Raw genomic sequence first — 19,143 nt, 5'->3', positions numbered from 1 at the left:
AACCCGTTTACATGCGTGAGCAGAGAGAGTTACTCCTGTATACATGGAATTTGTAATCAATTGGCAATATCCCAACACGGTTAGCGTCTGGACCTACGGACAACCTTAAGACGCAATATGCATCATTTCCGATTCTTCTTCCTGTATCCAAAGACGACAACAACAGCAGCAGCATGTGGATAATGAATAGTTCGGGGCAGATAGTGATCGACTTTGTTTGCGCTTTCCTCCTCGCTCCAAAAGTGTGGTGCTGTGCTGCGTCTCGCCATGTTTACCTCTACTTCTTGTTTACTTCCGGTATACTGCACGCAGGTTTTTGTATGCGCCGTCTCTACTCAAAAGACTAAGATTCCTTGCGAATAGAACATGCGCAGAACACAAATCAATGTTCCTTTTGATGGGGATATGCCGATACGCATTTACATGACCAAATATTCGGGTTAGAAAAGGGGTACCCTAGGGATCATATTTGGGTTTTTAAAAACCAGGATATGAGCATATTCGGGTTTTTGCCGGTGTTTACATGGCCATGCGCGACCGGGTTATTGCTAATATTCCGGTTTTGAACGGGTAATTGGCCGCATGTAAACGTAGTCAATGACTGAACTAAAACACAGGGCTTAAATACAAGGGCAAACAAGCTAAACAAGATAACAAGGGGGCGTGGTTAATTTTAAACACCTGGGGAGACTAATAGACATAACAGGAAACTGCTGAACATGAAAAGACAGGGGAACACAGACTGACATCACAACACCTGCATTGCTAATTCCAAAACGTCATTTTAGAGCTAGTAATTGAGACTTAAGCCACTGATAGCAGTCTAATGCAGTTATTAGAGAGAGAGAGTTTAAGCATGTGAATTACCTCAGTCTGTGCGTCTCTCAACAATGTTCAGCACCAGCGTCTACTAATAGCGAAACTACGTTTATCTGCACCTCACTAGTGAGAAACGTCATGTAGCTTAAGTTGCTAAACTATTTTACTGACAAAATCGTCAGAGCAGTGCTGACAACACGCGAGTGTGTGTCTGTACTGTATGTATGTGTGTGTGTTTGAGTGGGAGCGAGGAAGAGAGATGTACTTTTCCATAATAACTAGTAATTGCAAAATACATAAGAAAAACATAATTTTGTGGCAAAAAACTTGGAAATAATTGTAACTTTTTTTTATCCTATTGTTTACTATATTTATTTGCTCGGTCAGCGTCGTAGTGGGTTTAGGTTCTGTGGGCTGTAAAGACCTTTGAAATAACTGAAATCATTTGGCGACGTGATATGGACCTGTAATGCGGTCGAGACCTGCTGGAACTACTTTAGCCGTGCATTTCCCTGAAAATAATTGCACACCTTAGAACGTTTGTCAATCAGAATCAAGCATTCAACAGCCCCGTAGTATAATACACAATATTCAAACTGTACCAGTACATCAAACAGTTTCAATTGAAATGTTATAAAATAGACCACATATAAAAATACCTGGTGACAAAAGAATTCTCTGTGGACAAAGGATTTACAAAAAGGTTGATGAGTCAAATGGCAGAACAATAATAAATGCTCTTTTTGCAGTGAGGAAGTTTTAATACAGTCTGTTGTTATAGTACACTGTGATTAGTGTAATGTAATTTCTGAATGCATTGTCATATGTCTTCTTATGTTACTTAGATGTTTGTAACTCTTTCCACACTGAGTGCATATGTAAGGATTCTCTTCAGTGTGAATCCTTGTGTGAGTTTTAAGATGTTCTTTACGAGTGAAACTCTTTCGACACTGGTGACAACTGAAAGGCCTCTCTCCAGTATGAATTCTTCTGTGTCTCTTAAGGTCACCTTTATGTGTGAAAGTATTTCCACACTGAGAGCATATGAAAGGACTCTCTCCAGTGTGAATTCCTATGTGATCATTAAGGCTTCTTTTATGTGTGAAACTCACTCCACACTGATGGCATGTGAAAGGCTTCTCTCCAGTGTGAATTCGTTCGTGATCCTTAAGGTTTCCTTTTTGAGTGAAACTCTTTCCACAATGCTGGCAGGTAAACGGCTTCTCTCCAGTGTGAATTCTTATGTGAGCCATAAGGTGACTTTTTTGTGTGAAACTCTTTCCACATTGAGGGCAGGTAAAATAATTTTTGGGTCTTCTTGTTTGTGACAAATACTTTCCCATCTGTCCAGTTTTGAAACTATGAGGTCTGTGATACGGATGTTTCTCCTCAACATCATTCAGTTCTTGACCTTCCACTTTCACTTCTATCACCTCTGAAATGAACATGTAATTGTCAAATATTAATCAAAAGGTACAAAAACAATTATAAAACAGTTCATACACAGTGCGATTTTAGCTGTCTTGATGAATTGATCAACAATAACTGATCTTGATTAACACTTACCAGATGGCACGTTTTGATTGTCTTAGGGTATATTTTGTGCACAAATGTGGATAAGCAACAACAGCTGTGTTGGCTGGGTTGACAAAATCTATTTCACGATTTTATCGATTTTGATGAAACGATATTGATTCTTAAATTCCAAGATCAATATTTTAGTCTGATGCGTGAACAAAACTTCCCCAAACATTGTTTGTAGCACGCTTCCCATCCAATAATTACAATAAGATTCAACAGATTATCAGCTTTTAAAGGGGTGATAGAATGCAAAACCAAGTTTACCTTGGCATAGTTCAATAACAGCAGCTCGGTGGGTAAAATGGCCATACACAGAATCTCAAAATCCTGTCACCTCCTTAATATGAAAATCTCAAAACTTTAAACTGCAGCTGTAAACGGTCGGATCTCAAATCAGCTCAGATGTGACGTAACACTTGGGGGATTTCCTTATTTGGATCTGGTCTGTACCTGTGTTACGCCCCTAAATTTGCATACACACAGCCCACTTTCTGGGCCCAGGAATATCAATGGTGGTCGTGCAGTCAGACACTGTTTAGCCGGCACGCTAAGTTTACTGCGTCTGGAATGATAAAAAATGCTGCGAGTGCTTGTCTAACCGCATGACCCGTGAGACCGGGATGGTCATAAATAATATAAAGGCCTATTCCTGCCCTCACTTGAATTTACATGTGATAATACCACACAACAATAGCACACATTGTGTTTTAAAGTGCTGATTCAGGCTCAAACATATATGGTTACACACCTAACATCTCCATGGTTCACTTTCAGTGAGTGCTGCCAATTTTTGTAAGCCAACCAATCAGCGTGCAGCTCATCTAAATATTCATGAGCATGCCATAAAAGGGAGAAAAACGCTCATTTCATTCTGGGGCTATTTCTCAGGTTTGCATTAGGGCAGGGGTGCCCAACCCTGCTCCTGCCGATCGACTGTCCTGCACAGTTTATCTCCAACCCTAATCAAACACACCTGAAGCAACCAATTAACGTCTTCAGGATCGCTTGAAAATTAAAGACAGGTGTGTTTGATTAGGGTTGGAGATGAACTGTGCAGGACAGTCGATCGGCAGGAGCAGGGTTGGGCACCCCTGCATTAGGGCGTATAAAAGACCCACCCGGGCATTTTCAGCCCTACCAATGTTACATTCCCTATTTGAAAACCTTAAAGTCGCCATGAACCGGAAGTTACAAACGACTTTTCTCCAGTGTTGTGACGTATTTCCAAGTGAAACGGAATATTGAATTCAGGAGGGCAGGGTTTTACTTTAGTGCTCCTCCTCTCCATCTCTCGCTCATAGCAGACTAACGGTTTGAGGGGAGTTGCCACGCCCTTGCGCCATAGCACATGACAGGAAGAGAAGAGAAGTCGTTTCGAGGGGGGAGGGAAGGATAACATATTTGATTAAAGAATATAAGGGCACATGAATTTTTACAAATTAATGAAGTGCACAGATAAATCATTTGTAATAAACACTACAATATTACATATAAAAATACGAATTGTAAAATTTGATTGCATGGCGACTTTAAGGAACAGTGTGAAATACCCTATAAAATCATTCTATCACCCCTTTAAATTAGGTCAATTTTATCACAATAATCAAACAATGAATGCCATTTTGACACACTCTTTCCTTGTCACTGACAAGATTTTCCGGCAAATCTTTCATTATTATATGTTAGGATGGGCACTGTTACCAAATCTCCTGAAATAGTACAGAAGGTGTTCTCAACTCTGGCTATCAATAGCTGCGTTTCCATTACCCTTCAAATTGCACAAATTGAAATTGCGAATTGAAAATACGCCCAATGTAAACACGTCAATTTCGCAAAAACTCCCATTTATCGCAAAAAAGTTTTTACGCTCGCATGAGGTGGTTTTTCAGGCAATTCGAAAAAGAAATATTTCGCAAATGGAAACAGTTTTTGCGCATTTACAGTCACCTGACGTAGATGACGCGGTGTGTTTGGACAGAATACGAGACAGAGTTCTTTATTAAATTCATATAAGACAAAAGAATTACAGGAATAATGGATTCTAAACCTTAAATAAATGCCACAATCAAGACCTCGAAGCAGATACGAGGGAGAAACACCTCATATGTGCCGCTCACAAGTATAATAAGGGTCATTCCTTACCATTAATGTTTGGAAAACACACATACATCTCCTTCGATTAATAAAAATGGCTAGTGCAGTGGCTGGGATATAGTACATAAACCTACCAACGTCCATTGCCAAGGTTTTTGGAATGATTTTACTTATCAAGAGAGGAAAAATGAAGTTTTAGTCGCATAACATCGGTTAATGGAAACGGCGTCATTTCGCAATAGTTTTTTGTCGACATTTAGAAAAAAAATTGCAAAAGTTTTGCGCAAATCTGTAATGGAAACGTGCCTAATGTCTACTGTCCTGCAGAGTTTAGCTCTAACCCTATAATCAAACACACCTGAGCAAACTAAGACTAAGTCTTCAGGATCACTAGAAAGTCACATGCAGGCAGGTTTGATCAAGGGGACATTTACTTGACACCATTGTATTATATATTTTGAACTCCAAACGATCGACCACTGATCAGCGCTGCTTTTTCCCAAAGCATCATAAGCTTAAATCGATCATAGAACGATTATCACCAATCAATTTAGGCTTACGATGCTTTTGGGAAATGCAACCCAAATCCAGATGATAGTCGCTTCGTTTCATTCAACTGTCGACTTGATGCTCACTCATTTTAATGATGCAAAAGCTCACGCCGTGAGAGGCAAATATGAACGCTGAACGGCAGCGGGCTAGATTAAATTAATGCACTTATAAGGTGTGTATAATTTAAACTAAATTACTCCCGCTCGATTGGGACTAACAGTAGCTGCTGTTCATTTATCTGCTCTCGATTTTGAATCAAATTTCAATTAGATTTATGCATAGATTTGATTTTAGATTTCATCATAGATTTTAAATATATGCATATATAAAATTTAAATTTGATTCAAAATCGAGAATCTGTTTTGAATCAAATCGTGTCCCCAAGAATCGAATCGTGGGATCCAAAAGATTCTCACCCCTACAGATTATATCCTGTCAATCAAAAGGGGGCAGAAAATGTGTCAAACTGCAACTCGTACGGTGTGTGAAGAAAATGTCTCATTGATGATTAATGTACGGAAGAGGATTAGGGCCAAGCAATAATAAAAAAATAAAACCATCTCGAGATTAAAGTCATTATAATGTGAGATTAAACTCGTTAAATTTCGAGAAAAAAAACTCGAAATAATCATGAGAATAAACTCATTAAATTTCGAGAATAAAGTCGTTGTGTTCGAGAAAAAAAGTCGAAATGAAATGTAGAGAATAACGCATTCGATCAGTGTTCATTGCATAGCCTACTGATAGAGGACATGGCAGAGTTGGATCACTTAGTCAAGCTATATTTTAGACTTTCTTTCAGTAACAAAGAATAGAACATTCTCAGGTCTAGGTCGGCTAGGTCTTTTTAGAAGAAAAAATCAGTCCAATTTGCGCGATGTACTCGCTTTTGTCCAACATGAAATTCATCTAGGTTTCGTGGTTTCCCAGGATACCATAAGACGCATTATTAAACTTGTTGATCCTCAAGGTGTGGAATTACGACAAAGGAGACGCTTGAGAAGACGCCAGTACACTTGTGCTGGCCCAAATGCACTCTGGCATATGGACAGCTATGATAAATTAAAACCGTACGGCATTGCCGTTAATGGCTGTATAGATGGTTACAGTCGTTACATTCTGTGGATGGAGGCATACACAACCAACATCGATTAATAATGCGTCTTATGGTATCCTGGGAAACCACGAAACCTTGATGAGGCTGATATCAGTAGACTATGCAATAAACACTGATCGAATGCTTTATTCTCTACATTTCATTTTGACTTTTTTTCTCGAAACGACTTTATTCTCGAAATTTAATGAGTTTATTCTCACGATTATTTAGACTTTTTTTCTCAAAATTTAACGAGTTTTTTCTCGAAACACAACGACTTTATTCTCGAAATGTAATGAGTTTATTCTCAAGATTGTATTTCGACTTTTTCTCGAAATTTAACACGTTTTTTCTCGAAACACAACGGCTTTATTCTCGATATTTAATGAGTTTATTCTCAAGATTGTATTTAGACTTTTTTTCTCGAAATTTAACGAGTTTAATCTCGCATTATAGTGACTTTAATCTCGAGATGGTTTTATTTTTTTATTATTGCTTGGCCCTAATCCTCTTCCGTATTAATGTGACAATAACACATTAACAGTTAAAAAATAAAAAATAGCTACGTTTAAGCAAGCTTTTTGACCCTATGAATCACCCGTACTTCAAGCCAGGGTTGCCAGGTCCGCGGTTTTCCCTACACTAAACATTATTTGTAGAGCATCTCCTATCCAATAATCACAAAGACCTTTGTTACATCTGATAAGAAACAAACTCTCAGCTTTCAAATTCTGACCATTTTATTAGGGCTGCATGATTAACCGTATTTTAATCATAATAACAATTTCCGCTTCTCTAAATTAATTAAAAATAATCAAAGACAAAGTGCTTCATAACAGGTAGCTAAATCAGAATTTATTCATTGGTTTATAAAGGTAACTTCTGGGCAAAGCTATTTAATCATTGTAGGTTTTCACCGAGTTCACTGTTTGCATTTACCATGTTTTGATGCAGAGCGTTTTCTCTGAAAGTGAAATTTATGAATTTATTATTTCTTTATGCATTTATAAATATAAATAAGGGTATAAAATACCCTTTTTAAATAAGGGTCTATCAATACAATCAGCTTTTAAAAGGCCTTTGAACATGAGTCAAAAACATAATCAGAACTTTCTCTTTTTTCTTGTTTTTAAGCAGTCTAAACCTAAAGGTGTGTATGGAACAAACTTCACCAGGAAGTATATGAAGAATCAGGAATGGACACAAACCTCTCTGTTCCTCAGTATCTTCATTTTTTATTTTGCATGATTGTGGATCACTCATGTCTTCATTCTCTTCTCTAATAAACTCCATATGTTCAGTATTGTTCCCTGAAGAAGTTGAAGGAGTTATTCCTGCTTGTTTGAATCCAAATGACCTTTTTACCTGTTGGATGATGGGAATATTGTGAGTTATTTCATGAAACAGAAGTTGCAATAGTCTATCCTACCCTATTGTTAAGTATATCCGAGTGAAATGGCTTCCATAATGTATGTCATTAATGTTAATCAAACAACAAAAGACAAAGAGAAAAACCACTCACTGCTCTTGACTGAATTACTTTTGTAACTTTAATATATGATTATTTAATTTCTGTGGTATTTCTTACCTGAAGACTACTGTTAGACCCACCTGAAAAACGTGCAGTGCTGTTTATTCAATTTGTCTCTTTATTGTACTGTATTTGTTTGTGCTATTGTTTGTAATTTGATTATTTGTTCTTAATTTATTACCGACTTTTTTTGTAAATTCGGTTCAAAGTTTGAAATCAAGCTTCCTTGTACTGTGTGAAAGCAATTGCAATGAAATTACCCCACTGTAAAAACACAAATCCATTGAGTGGAACATTTAGGTGAGATAATCATAATTTCTTTTAAAACTATGTATAAAAATGTAATGGTAGTGTAAATATAATAATAGGCCTAATTTTAATAAACAGAATAATAATCAACAATAATATTCAGGTAAAACAATAAGACTAGCCTACATTTTATTAATGGGGGCGATAGTTAAGTACCTAGATAATGGGTAGAGGGGCTAAACTGAATTGCAGTGAAGCGACTGAAAGGGTTAGTTCACCCAAAAAAGAAAAAAATTATCCCATTATTCACTCACCCTCAAGCCATTGTAGGTGTGTATGACTTTCTTCTTTCAGCCAAACACAATAGGAGTTATATTAAAAAATATCCTGGCTCTTGCAAGCTTTATAATGGGAGAGAATGGTACATTAGATTTTGATGCATCCATCCATCATACAAGTAATCCATTCGGCTCCAGGGGGTTAATAAAGGCCTTCTGAAGCTCAGTTACCATCCACTCCCATTATAAAGCTTGGAAAAGCCGGGATATTTTTTTAATATAACTCAAGATTGTGTTTGGCTGAAAGAAGAAAGTCATTTACACCTAGGATGGCTTGAGGGTGAGTAAATCATGGGATATTTTTTCCATTTATGGGTGAACTAACCCTTTAACTGACGCTGATAGATCACATGATGATGACAACATGACGAATGTACGTCCAGTTTACATTCATACTACACTAGGGCTGCGTTCAATACTTCAATGCGACGATGTACCGTCACACACTGCTTGTCGATATGAGTGTCGATACAGCTGCTTCTGTATCGATTCTGCAGTAGTGGATGTTGTGGTTTCAATCTTTTTGGGAAATCACTTCTCAGAGATCTTTGATGCCAGAAATATTAGACTTTATTTCACAAACAAAGCCGAGCATCTCCTGCAGAAAGTCGCTCCAGCTCAGTGGCCAGCTTCTCACATATATCTCTTCCAAAAATGGTAATACATTCTATAGATCAGGGGCGCTAATCAAACACACCTGAAGCCACCAATTAAGGTCTTCAGGATCACTTGAAAATTAAAGGCAGGTGTGTTTGATTAGTGTTGGAGATGAACTGTGCAGGACAGTCGATCGGCAGGAGCAGGATTGGGCACCCCTGCTATAGATATTTTGAGAACTATTTTGTACCATGTGACATCACTGAAATAGAATTCTCTGTTGCATCATTCTGGCCGTTCAGGCTTCCAAAGTCAAACCCAAAGACACACACACAGAAAGGAAATAATAGAGTACAAATCTATAGCTAAATTACTTATTTTCTAAATAATAAAATCTTCAACATGGACCACGCTTAATTTCTCTTAAACTTATTTATAAATATTACCCTTGTAATTATTATCTTTAGATTGAATTGTGATATTGATATATTTTGTACATCTTGTGGTTTAGGCCTACATGTTAAAACATTTTAACATTTATTTTGGAGTTGTCCTCATTCAGTTTGTTTTTGGCCAGATTTATGTTCTCACATCTCACAATTTTTTTTTCTCCTGTGACAAATCTTATCATAAGGAATATTACTTAATTTATCTGCTACTTCTGTTAGCTAAATTTAGTATTCATAAATGTAAATTTGGAGGAAATAAGCCTTTGTTTTTAAAATGTTGTAAAATGTGTTTCCATTTGTAAATATCTTCATATTTTTATTTAACTTGTAAGTTTGTCACTGTTTTTTTTATGTATTTATCTTTTTTGTTTATTCAATGTACTCCCCTGAATGTAGTTGTAATTCTTTAAAATCAATAAAAAAAAACTATAAAAAACTATTTTGTACTCTAAACTACTCTAATATTCTCTATTTAATGCTATTTATTGTGTGGTACAATAGTTTACTGTTAGTTCACTTCACACAGCATGAACTAATGAGAAAAAAAATACTTTTAACTTTTAAATTTTGAAAATATATTAATTCATGTGTAACCACAGTGTAAAATGCATCCCATTTTACTGTATTATGTGACAATATTATTTCTTTCAAGTTCATATGTTGTTACAAAAAGAAATTAAATATGCAATATGGACATTTATTTAATGTCAAATTTAATCATTATAATCAAACTAAAACAAGCATGACAGAGAAAACGGCGAGTTGTCTGTAATATTTCTGTCATGGTGTGCTGAAATAATTTATATATTAAGTGTTTATCTGGTAAAAAAATACTGAATCAACATACATTTCTCATTTTATTATCGAAGCTTTAATTTGTTTTCATTCTATATTTTATAGAATATTTTTTCTTGTGGTCAATTACTTTTCGGGTTAGGAGAAGTTGAAGTTACTGTATGCTTTGTATTTATTATTAAAGAATATAAATTATGAGTGCTCATAAGTATTTTTTATTATTTTTCTCATTCTTCAAAGCAAAGATATTTTTAATATTAATCATATTAATTTGATTTTCAGTGATGACTTTCTGCATAAATGCCATTGCACATTTTTTTTGTATAAAGTTTGCATGTTTTTTTGCTGTTAGTACGTTTATAAAAAATATTATTTTATCTATATATTAATTAAATGTCTTATTGGTTTTCATATAGAGAAATGTCTTTATATTAAATGTTAATTTTGAATGTCATATAATTAAGTGAAATAAATTTTACATTAAATGTCACATGCATACTGTCTTTAAGTACTATTTATAACTATCACCATCATATACATACATCATATAGTGAGATAGGTTAAATAAAATGCAAAGATAGAAAATAATAATAATTAAAAAATGTAACAACAGTTGCATAAGCAATTATTTAACAACTTCACACATAACATAAACACTGCATACCTCATTTGGCTGAAACAGCACAGGCACAGCTGAGGATTTCAGAAGTCGTCTTGGCTTCCCCTTCTCCGGCTCGTAATCCTCGGAGGAGAAATGTTCACTGCACAGCCTGGATCTCTCGATTTTTGCCATGGGTGTTTTTACATCCCAGCGAACCGCGAGCAGCCACAGCTTCAGTCGCTCAGGATCATTTACAGGGAACTGGTGAAATGTTAATCTTCCATCTCCCGTTGATGGCGGCTCTCGCAATCTTAAGACTTTATGTTTTCTGAAGCATCCTGGATAGACGCACGAACGCACCATTTTAAGACTAATACAAATCTACAGTAGTGATGGACACTTCTCGAAACACTTCTTCATGAAGCTTCGAAACATTTACGGATCATTTGTTTCGATTCAGTCAGTGGTTCGGAGCTTGTATCAAACTGCCAAAGTCACGTGATTTCAGTAAACGAGGCTTAGATTTTACTTTCAATAAAACATTTGAAATGTGTTTTTATAAAATATGTTTTTATGCATGTTTGGCCTGTTTTTTTTTTTTTTTGCATTTCCACTGTTTTGACCAGCAGGGGTCACCAGCGTGTTGCGTTTCAAACCAACGCTTCGAAAGAGTGAATCATTTTGCGAAGCAATTGGTTCAATTGATTCGAAGCTTTGAGAAGCTTCGTTTCTCCCATCACTAGCATTATTTCGCCACAACACACATCAAAATAAAGGTCTTCTTTAAATATGTCCCTGCATATTTTTAATTCGGTGAGATGCTTATTTAATATAATTACCAATGTATTCACTGGAGTGGTCCATATTCACGGCATAAAGCATAGAAACACAATTTGCATAATAATAATAATGTAATTTGACAAATTATTAACGCCAAATTATAATTATATTTTAATTATATTAAATGTAGTATTCTGCGTGGAGCCTCTTTTGGGTGGAGTGTATTTTCATATGAATTCATATGAATCGACATATGAATTCTTGTGACGTACATTTCATTATTAATGTACAATGTAGAAACAGCGTGTGAACGAGACTTTTATTTTGGTATGTGTTGTGGCGTCATAATTCTGCACCAGACTTGGTGTGTTTGCTGAGATTTGGCAGAGGAGAGGTTTGTGGTTTTCAACCCGAATTTAAGGGGTTTAAAACAATTCAGAGTTGGGGGGTATTGCAACAGCGTAATAGCGCCATTTATCAACAGTAAAGATAAAGCAATGGTGCAACATTGAGTGTATAAATGATGTTTAAAGCGCATCCACACGAGTTACAGAAAGACTTGGGTGTTTTTCCAGTTAATTATTCTCATCATCTTTAACATGACAAAGCGTGAAAACAAGTAGAAAACACTTAAGGTGAAACAACTAAGATCTGCTTGACATATAAACATGGAATTTATTAAAGAGGAGAGTGAAGACATAAGAATTCCAGAACCATGCAGAGTGAAAGATGAAGATACTGAGGACCAAATAGGTTGGTTTGCACTTTCATTTCTTAGTTTTTCCTTTAGATAAATTAATGATATTTTAAGATGTTTACATCTATGAGATGTTTACAGTCATATAAACTGTAGGACTGGTATCGTTCAAAAAATGTCAATATAGATAACTTGACTTTGATACCAGTTACTGAACGATTGTTTTTTCGATACCAATTTTATAAAATCCGTTTTAACAAGATTGCATTGCATATTACCTAAAAAAAAAAAAAAAAAAAAAAAACTTTGCAGACTCAAAGATTCATACATAAAAATCATAATTGCGTGTTTCCTCCACATTCAATCATTTAATTTCCTACTGTTTCAGATAGAAATGTAGTCTCGCTTTGATCTGCCAGTCGTGGGTCTTTCATTTTGAGAACTCTCCTCATGTTTACATGATGCATTTGAAAGTTAATGACCAGACGTAGGTTATTGTTATAAAAGTTCACAATGCTGGTTTAGATTAAATATAATGTGGATAACATTTGATAAATACATTTTCATCTGGTTAGATAGGCTACTGATTAATAATCACTCAAACCATCTTAACCACTCTTCTTAAAGCAGCACTCAGTAGCTTCGGGATTTCTTCGCTGTATTCGCGCTTTTTGCTCGCAGGTTTCTCTCTAGAGCTCCCCCCACAGCTTCGGACTAGATATTTGACAACACTGTTGTAAAAACTCGTTGGTGATTCTCAGACACCAGAGGCTATAGATCAACGACATCAAAGCAGATGGGACATTCTTTAAAACGTCTTCTTCATTCGGGTTCGGACAGCGTGAGGGAGCGCAATAATGACTGCATTTTAGCAGATTTCTTTTGGCCGTAAAGCAATTGTTTACATCGCGAGACCTGATATCACGCGAGACTTCCTGACGGCTCAAAGTTGCAAGTGCGTATTTTCCGCTCACGGGCACCAGGGGGGTGCGAAACGACCACCATTCAACCCGAAATAAGTAATTTAACCATTCCAATGACTCCGAAGCTGTTCAGTTAAGGTAAAAAAAGTTACTTAGTTCACCTTTAACCGTTGGTCTCGCACATCCGTCATGTTTGTAGTTTTTTTTTAACACTTTTTATCATGTTTGTAGTTCTAATCGAATTCTCGTCCAACATGCAATGGGTTGCGCTCAATATTAGCCGTTGGATAGTGCACGGATAAACTTTCTAACCGGAAAAACTAGGCCATCCGGGTATCTTTGAAATACTCATTTCAGCGAGTTGAGTTGACACTAATTCTAATTTCGCATACTAGGACGGATATATGCTAATTGGGACGCACCATATGTTTGTGTAACGACTTCCTCTGGCATTCCGAATGAATGAACATGAGTGGAGGAAATTCTCCCACACAGTTCCTCCTCCTACAGCAACTACTGCAGCATGTCAAGCACAAAATGGGATAAAACCACTGATCTAGAGAACTGGATTGCTCATGACGTCATAAACCATGAAGCCACCGCGCCACCATATTGGTATTCCCTAGTAAGCGCTGCTGTTCTATTGAATTAATAGAAAATTATATGATTTTACTGAGAAAATTTTACTGCCGTTTTTATATCTAAAGTCTCCCTGTACATTCTTACAATGCAAACGTCCTAAGCATGTAAATTGTTATTTGTTTAAAGTTGGGAATTTCCCCTGCTTATTAAAAAGTTTTGTTCATATTCAGTACAGTAGTGAACATCAGCTCGGCAGGCAGACGAGACACTTCAGCCATAAGTATTAGAAATGTCAAAGTGCACATTCCTGAAATCGGGATAAAGATTTATGCCTTGTAACCTGAAATAGCCTTGTACTGTTGTGTTTATGTATTTGTGTTGTAGGATTGTTTTTATTAAAACAGTAGGCTAACTGCAAATATTTCAACAAAGATTTTGTTAACAGCAGGCATTTCAAAGCAGTTATGATTTAAACAATGGTTAAATTAATAATTAATTCAACAACATAACACTTTACTCATATGGAAACTGTATTTCTAGTAAAACGCCACAGAATTTGAGTTTGAAATAGATGTTGCTCAATCAAGAAATAAAATACACGCTTTATAATTTATTCAGACAAATAACACTGACTGCTTTATTTCCAAAATGATGTATGGTAAACTTTGAATTATATAGTGCAATTTAATAGAGGCTTGTATTAATATTTAGTGAATAGGCTCAATTCAAACCAATTTCTGCCACTAAATATATGTTCATGATAATATTTTTGTCATAATTACATACGTAAAGAAATATATTTTTGTGTTATATCAGTTATCTGTGTCAGAAGTGTGCAGTAGACACAACCACATCCACGATTTCAATATATGACTTATCCTCTCTGAAAAGGCCATAAGCAATACAGATAACATCTGAAGTAACAATTAGTTTACATACATATATAGTAAAACTAATCCTGTGAAACGGAGACACTGCAAATCGGGTGATTATGGGTCAATGTTTTGGCTGTAAATCAATGATGTCCTCTGATTTAAAACGCAATAAGCAATCCAGTCATTTATATATATCAGTGGATAAAACATGCTTTTATGTGCGTTAAATAATGGCGCAAATACCAGTAAATTGACTAACATAAACCTTAAATAGTTTACTTACTCTTCTCCCATAATTTTTGCGTCTGAAAGGGAAACTCCTACAAATGCATATGCAATAAGTAGCCTAGGGCTGGGTATCGTTCAAAAGATTTCGATACCGATACCTTGATTTCGATACCGAACGGTTCCTGAACGATACTTTTTTCGATACCAATTTTATGAAATCCATTTTAACAAGATTACATAACCTCAGAAAAACTTTGGTTTTATTTTTTCAGTTTGACTCATGCTCCTTAGCCAGTGCACAAAGGAACACAATTTTTTTTTATAAAGAGCTCATGCTCACCAAAGCTGAATTTGTTTGATAAAAAATACAGTAAAACTTGTAATATTGTGAAATAGTATTACAATTTAAAATCTGTTATTTTATTTGAATATATTTCAAAATGTAAATTATTCCTGTGATGTCAAAGCTGAATTTTCAAAATCATTACTTCAGTGTCACATGATCCTTCAGAAATATGAAAACAGTTTGCTGCTTAATATTTTGGAAACTATGATACATTTTTTTCATGATTCTGATGAATACAAATTTCAAAAGAACAGCATTTATTTGAAACAGAAATCTTTTGTAATATTACACATGATTTAAGGTCACTATTGATCACTTTAATGCATCCTTACTGAAAAACAATTCTGACTAACCAACAAATTTTTGAACAGCAGTGTACATTCAGTAGGTTATTATTGCAATATAAACGCTGTCAGAGTGATCAACAAGGTCGAAGACGGAGCAACTTTCTGCTCTTATGTTTACTCCGTGCGCTGTCAAGTGCTTCATCATATTTGTTGTGGTACCGCTCTTTGCAGCAATTATTTTACCGCAAATACGGCATTGCACGCTGTTGGCATTGAGCCTGGAGAAATGTAGCCACACTTTTGATTGACTTTTCCACATATTTAGGGGGTTGGGACGCTTACACACTTCACGTGAGCCACGTCTCTGGGCGTAACCGCGTAAACTATTGTTTTTAGTGCTTATTGGCTCACTTACGTTGACGAGTTAACCCCTTAGGTATCGAAATCTGGTACCGAACAAGAAGTCATTTTTCGATACTCGATAGTATCGAGGCAATTCGGTCGGTACCTAAAAAGTATCGAACTCGGTACCCAGCCCTAGCAATAAGTCGCAAAAATAACTGACTCTGTGTCTTTTCATCACTAATTAATCACTGCATGTCTTTAGTAAATCCTGACAGTAGGTTTTAACTCCAAAAGAGGGTTTATGCTCATGCAAGCTGTTAGTAAATCTGGCCCCTAGTCTTTAGTTATTTGATGTCTGCTACTTTGTGCCATCACCTCTATTTCTTGTTTCACCTTTCAGTCTTGAATTGATTTGACCGTTTATTATGTTAATTTTAGACCTGTTGCTGCTGAAAGAGGAAGGTCAAGAACTGAATGAAGTGGAGGAGAAAAACCATGATTTCACAAGTGGAGAAAAATCTTTTAGTTGTGAGGAGACTGAAAATAGTTCCTCTCAAAAAAGAACTCAGAAAACAGGATCATTCACTTGCCGTCAATGTGGAAAGAGTTTCACGCGTAAAGGACACCTTCATAGTCACTTAAGAATTCATACTGGAGAGAGTCCCTTCACCTGCCAACAGTGTGGCAAGAGTTTCAACCAGAAAGGAAACCTTAAAAGCCACCTGAGAATCCACACTGGCGAGAGTCCCTTCACCTGCCAACAGTGTGGAAAAAGTTTCACTCAAAAAGGAAACCTTAAAAGCCACATGAGAATTCACACTGGCGAGTGCCCTTTCTACTGCAAACTGTGTGGGAAGAGCTTCACACACAAAGGGAACGTTAGGCACCACATGAGAACGCACACCGGAGAGAAGCCTTTCACATGTAATCAGTGTGGAAAGAGATTCTCACAAAAAGTAAGCCTAAATGGCCACATGAAGATTCACACAAGGGAGAACTGTTTCATATGTCATCAGTGTGGAATGAGTTTCACAGACATGGATCACCTTAACAGGCACCTGATAACTCACACCGGAGAAAAGCCTTTCAAATGCCCTCAGTGTGGAAGGAGGTTTCGACTAAATAAGAACCTTAAGAGTCACATGAAAATCCACACTGGAGAGAAGCCTTACATGTGCCAATACTGTGGAAAGACTTACGCACACAAAGTAAACCTTAAGGTTCACGTAAGGCTTCACACTGGAGAGCGGCCTTTCATTTGCCCTCAGTGTGGAAAGGGTTTCACACACAAAGGAAATCTTAAGGGTCACATAAGACTTCACACTGGAGAGAGACCTTACTCGTGTCCCCAGTGTGGAAAGAGCTTCACTTATCAAAGAAACCTGAAAAGTCATTTGCAGATTCATTCTGGTGAGAAACTGCAATGCTCTGAGTGTGGAAAGAGGTTTTCGGAGAGGATCAACTTCATAAATCACCTGCGCATTCACTCTGGAGAAAGGCTGTTTAATTGCGATCACTGTAGTAAAAAATTCCTTTTGCCATCTCACTTAGAGATACACCTGAAAAGTCATGCTGATGAGAGACCCCATTTGTGTTCGTTGTGCGGAAAGGGTTTTAAATTGCTCGGCAATTTAAAATCGCACCAGAAAATGCATAGCGGTGTGAATGCCTGTTCCAGAGCAAGCTACTTGAAACGGCACCAACAAATCCTTACTGGAGAAAAAACGGACAAGGTTTCACTTAGTGGAAAGCTTTTCACTGCTTCAGAGACTTCAACACAAGCACAAGAAGGGGTGCGTGCTGGAGAGAAGCTATACAACTGCTCTTCATGTGGGATGAATTTCAGCACATCCATTTATCTTTTGGCTCATAAAAAGAAGCATTGTCAGACGTAGTCATAAAGAGCAAAGCTCATTTTCAGGTAAACGGTGTTAATTAAGATTAAAAGGTGTTTCTCCCAAAAGAGGCTCATTTGATTCAAGTTCTCTATTGGAAGCTTCTAAGAGGTTAAAATATGAATCCAATAAACTTGTCTGGCTGTGCAATACCAAAATGTTTGATGGGATGGTTTTTGTGCATGTGGACTAGCATTCGTGTGAAATTAAGCAAGGCAAATTATGTAGCAAATCTCATAATGGTACATTTTTAAATAACTTAAGGACAAACAAAAATAAGAATGAAGGAGTTAAATTTAAAATATGTGTATATGTATATATATATATATATATGTATATATACATATATAAGGACATAAAGTGAATGAAAGAATGCAGATTGCACTGTAATCATTTCATTTCCAATTAGTGATTTTGCTAAGTGATCTAATGTTTAAACATTTATCAAGTTTACAACAATTTTCTTGGTGATTTAAGAAGCACTTTGCTTTTGGTAGTTTGTGGAACAGACTTGGCCTCTATGTTAAAGTACTGTAGCTAGGTGATAGTCGTTATGCTGTAATTTATATGAACTACGTAACAGCTAGCAGATGTTCAGTTAAGCCAGTCTGTCTGTGTCCTGACCTGGGCCCTGGTATGTACTAACACCACTTTGCACTTGCACTACAAAGACTATCAGCCAGATTTCTAGAGAGAAGACCAATGCCTTCCCAGGAGGGATGGAGACGACTCACTTTAGCTACTCAGGTCTACCCCAAAATTATCTATGAATCCTACCCTATTCTGTGGACACCACTTAGGGGGTTTTCACACTGCTTAGATTGCTCTAACTCTGCATGATTACACTGCAAGATCACTCTCACTCATATCCAAGGTAAATCATCATCACTGTCATCGGCTAAAACGCATTTGCAGGTTACTTTATTTCCTGAACAAGTGTGCACCCGAGTCCGAGTTAGTTTCACATTCACACAAACAGTTCCAGTGCAACCGAACTTAGACATGCAACAAAACTCTGGATGTATTTTAAAGAGTCTATGCTGCAAACTTTATATCCTTCATATACAGTATACTTTTGAAAATCCAGCATTTAGTTGATACTGAGAAGCGATCATTGTCACAGCTGTAAACTCAACGGCATTTTTCTTCCATGAGGGGGTTTGGCATCACAGCATCTTTGTTTCCAGGTGGACCGTTAAAGAACTCAACACGCATCTCCCGCACATCCTGTAGGCAGTGGGGTACCGCATATATGTGAGGCCCCCCAGCAAAGAATGAGATGGGGCCTCTCCAACCAGCAGTGATGTAATGTATTAAAATGTGTTGTGCACCTGCAACATAGCATAGTACTGAGTCTGTCTCTCCCATTTACATAAACTGATTTAACGGTGAATCATGTGGTGAATTATCATTGCATTGATGCATTTGATGTTATTATTGAATAATATAGGCTATATAACGTATGTGTAGTGATTTTGATATC

The 19,143-nt window shown here is 36.6% G+C and overlaps 2 protein-coding genes across 2 annotated transcripts; one reads left to right on the top strand and one right to left on the bottom strand.

Annotated features, from left to right (window-relative positions):
* Nucleotides 1–1,196: 1,196 nt before the first annotated feature.
* Nucleotides 1,197–11,214, bottom strand: LOC311086615 (uncharacterized protein). The gene is made up of 3 exons (XM_084119586.1): nt 10,766–11,214; nt 7,351–7,507; nt 1,197–2,254 (listed from the first exon to the last, which is right to left on the bottom strand). Exons 1-3 carry the CDS (start codon nt 11,063–11,065, stop codon nt 1,611–1,613), a joined length of 1,101 nt encoding a protein of 366 aa, XP_083975712.1. The 5' UTR covers nt 11,066–11,214; the 3' UTR covers nt 1,197–1,610.
* A 607-nt stretch (nt 11,215–11,821) lies between these two features.
* LOC311086500 (uncharacterized protein) lies at nt 11,822–17,812 on the top strand. The gene is made up of 2 exons (XM_084119414.1): nt 11,822–12,235; nt 16,204–17,812. The coding sequence occupies exons 1-2, from the start codon at nt 12,151–12,153 to the stop codon at nt 17,658–17,660; spliced, it is 1,542 nt and encodes a 513-aa protein (XP_083975540.1). The 5' UTR covers nt 11,822–12,150; the 3' UTR covers nt 17,661–17,812.
* The last annotated feature ends 1,331 nt before the right edge of the window (nt 17,813–19,143 follow it).

Source organism: Abramis brama (genome assembly GCF_963993115.1).
Source record: "Abramis brama genome assembly, chromosome: 7".
Lineage (NCBI taxonomy): Eukaryota > Metazoa > Chordata > Actinopteri > Cypriniformes > Leuciscidae > Abramis > Abramis brama.
This window is presented reverse-complemented; position numbering and strand designations above follow the sequence as displayed.

Coding starts and splice junctions, on each gene's coding strand:
- LOC311086615 (XM_084119586.1), bottom strand. CDS start 11,065: ATGGTGCGTTCGTGCGTCTATCCAGGATGCTTCAGAAAACATAAAGTC. Junction 7,508..10,765: donor TGCTGTTTCAGCCAAATGAG/GTATGCAGTGTT, acceptor ATCATCCAACAG/GTAAAAAGGTCATTTGGATT. Junction 2,255..7,350: donor AGATACTGAGGAACAGAGAG/GTTTGTGTCCAT, acceptor TGTTCATTTCAG/AGGTGATAGAAGTGAAAGTG.
- LOC311086500 (XM_084119414.1), top strand. CDS start 12,151: ATGGAATTTATTAAAGAGGAGAGTGAAGACATAAGAATTCCAGAACCA. Junction 12,236..16,203: donor AGATACTGAGGACCAAATAG/GTTGGTTTGCAC, acceptor TGTTAATTTTAG/ACCTGTTGCTGCTGAAAGAG.